Source organism: Cucurbita pepo, chromosome LG01 (genome assembly GCF_002806865.2).
Source record: "Cucurbita pepo subsp. pepo cultivar mu-cu-16 chromosome LG01, ASM280686v2, whole genome shotgun sequence".
NCBI classification, from domain to species: Eukaryota; Viridiplantae; Streptophyta; class Magnoliopsida; order Cucurbitales; family Cucurbitaceae; genus Cucurbita; species Cucurbita pepo.
The window spans coordinates 17216622-17218939 of NC_036638.1; the positions used below are offsets into that span (position 1 = coordinate 17216622).

General features: G+C 39.9%; 1 protein-coding gene across 1 annotated transcript in view; it reads left to right on the forward strand.

The window, feature by feature from the left end:
• The window catches only part of LOC111805668 (mitogen-activated protein kinase kinase kinase 1-like), a 5225-nt gene extending 3272 nt beyond the window's left edge, over positions 1 to 1953 (forward strand). Inside the window, exons 5-9 of the mRNA XM_023690830.1 lie at positions 69 to 141; positions 234 to 293; positions 396 to 506; positions 1123 to 1363; positions 1467 to 1953. Of these exons, the coding sequence (XP_023546598.1) occupies positions 69 to 141; positions 234 to 293; positions 396 to 506; positions 1123 to 1341 (463 nt within the window). The 3' untranslated portion in view covers positions 1342 to 1363; positions 1467 to 1953. The remainder of the gene's footprint in view (positions 1 to 68; positions 142 to 233; positions 294 to 395; positions 507 to 1122; positions 1364 to 1466) is intronic.
• The last annotated feature ends 365 nt before the right edge of the window (positions 1954 to 2318 follow it).

Here is a 2318-nt window from a genome sequence, read left to right on the forward strand (position 1 = left end):
GCCCCCCAACCCCTCTTAATGAATAATAATTTTCTTATTTTGATGTTCTTGAAATTTTGGTCATAAAGGGATATTAAATGTGCCAATATATTGGTGGATGTGAGTGGATCTGTGAAGCTTGCAGATTTTGGTTTGGCGAAGGTTTTCTTCTCAATCTATTTGATTATTTCTGTTGTTGGCCTTGTTTTTATGTGAATTTATTTCCATAAAACCATTGTCTTCATTCTCTTCAGGCAACAAAATTGAACGACGTTAAATCTTGTAAGGGAACTCCGTTCTGGATGGCACCTGAGGTTCGCGTTCTTCCTTAAAGTCGAGAAAATGAATCAAGTATATTGTTCTTTTGTAGTTTACTTGAAAATAAATTCTCATCATCAGTGCCGTGATTTATGCAGGTGGTTAATAGGAAGGGCCAGGGCTACGGTCTTCCAGCTGATATCTGGAGCCTTGGGTGCACAGTATTGGAAATGTTAACCCAGAAGCTTCCATACTCGGAATTCGAAAATGTACGTGCCACCTTTGTTCTTCTTCTCCATCAACTTTTTTTTGTTTGTTTGGCTATTTGTTGGTTCGTGTTCTGTTGGATTGTGAGATCTCACATCAAAGGATGGGGAATTAAACATTCCTTATAAAGGTGTGGAAACCTCTCCCTAACATATGTGTTCTAAAATCGTGAGGCTGATGACGATACGTAACTGGCCAAAGTGGACAATATCTGCTAATGGTGGGCTTGGACAGTTACAAATGGTATCAGAGCTAGACACCGGGCGGTGTGCTAGCGAGGACATTGAGCTCCCAATGGGGGTGAATTGTGAGGTAGTGAGATCTCACATCGGTTGGAGTGGTGAACGAAACATTTCTTTTAGGGGTGTGGAAACCTCTCCCTAGCATATGCATTTTAAAACCGTGAGGCTAATGGCGACACGTAACAGGCCAAAGTGGACAATACATTTTCAAAGTTCACAGCTTGCGTTGAAACTGAGATAACACAAGATTAATGGTTCGAATGGGTTTCCAAACTTGCAGCTCAGCTCTCTATTTATCAATTCTTGTTTTTTATGATAGGAGACAACATAACCATTATTTGTAAGGTTCTAAAACTGCTATCCTTCGAATTCACAGCATATGCAGGCCCTATATCAGATTGGAAAAGGCAAACTACCGGCGATTCCCGACTCTCTCTCAGACGATGGGCGGGATTTCGTTCTGCAGTGCCTTAAAGTTAATCCAAACGATCGTCTTACTGCAGCTGATCTTTTAAATCACCCGTTTGTTAAAAGACCAGCTTCCAGTTCATCAGGGTCAGCATCTCCTTACTACAGGCCAGGCAGAAGAATTTGACCTGAAAAGGAAGATTTGTAAGGTAGAGTTTCTGCTCTTCATTTGTTACCAAAAACTGAACAGTCTATGATATTTATTCTCCATTTCATCTGGGTTAATATATATGCTACACTCCATTCTCTCAGAGAGTCGAAAATAGGCATACACGTCAACCGACTTGGTTACATCCTGTAGTTGAACGGCTTGCTGAGAACCAGGACCCGGTTCTGGTTCTTCGCACAATCTCGGCTGTAAAAGTTCGACTCCGGTACATTTTTCTGTAATTATTGGATTTCTAGAATAGATGTTGATGTACGCAGCAGAGGGTAACTAGTTTGTGTGCCACTGATACAAGAACAGTTAAATGGGAGTGCTTCTAGTTATTGTGTTTTAGTTAGTTGGGTAGCTAAGAAGAGAGAACAAGAGAGAACAAGAACAAGAACAAGAAAGAACAAGAACAGGAATGAAATTTGCTGATTCGGGTTGTGATTGGTATTATTATTGTGCTTAGCTACTTGGGTGATTCAGGCGTAGCTGTGTTTTTGTAACTGTACAAAAGAAGAACATTCACGCTGCTTGTAAAAATTAATTATATATAGATAAGGCAGTCTCTTAGGTGTTTTCTTGCTTCAACTTTGAACTTTGTCTACTTTTTAGTTTTGTTCTATCAAGTTTGACCATCTTGCTTATCATTGACTTGATCTTTGGTCAAAGTTGAACTTTCTAAATACGTTTCTTCCATTTTCTTCTTTTTTTTCTTTTTAGAAAACTTGTATAAATAAAAGTTTTGCAATAACGAGCATCGTAGAAACCACCTTAGGTTGGCGTAGTATCGAAATGACCTATTTTTGTATGCCTCGAAAACCCCTGCCTACATCAGATAGTCATCCATGGATCGAACTTTGCCAAACCAACACCAAGACCTAAATGCGGGAGTGGTAGAAGGGTTGGTATGAAGGAGCAAGTTATGCACAAGGAGAGGAAGCTTAGCGTAAGAC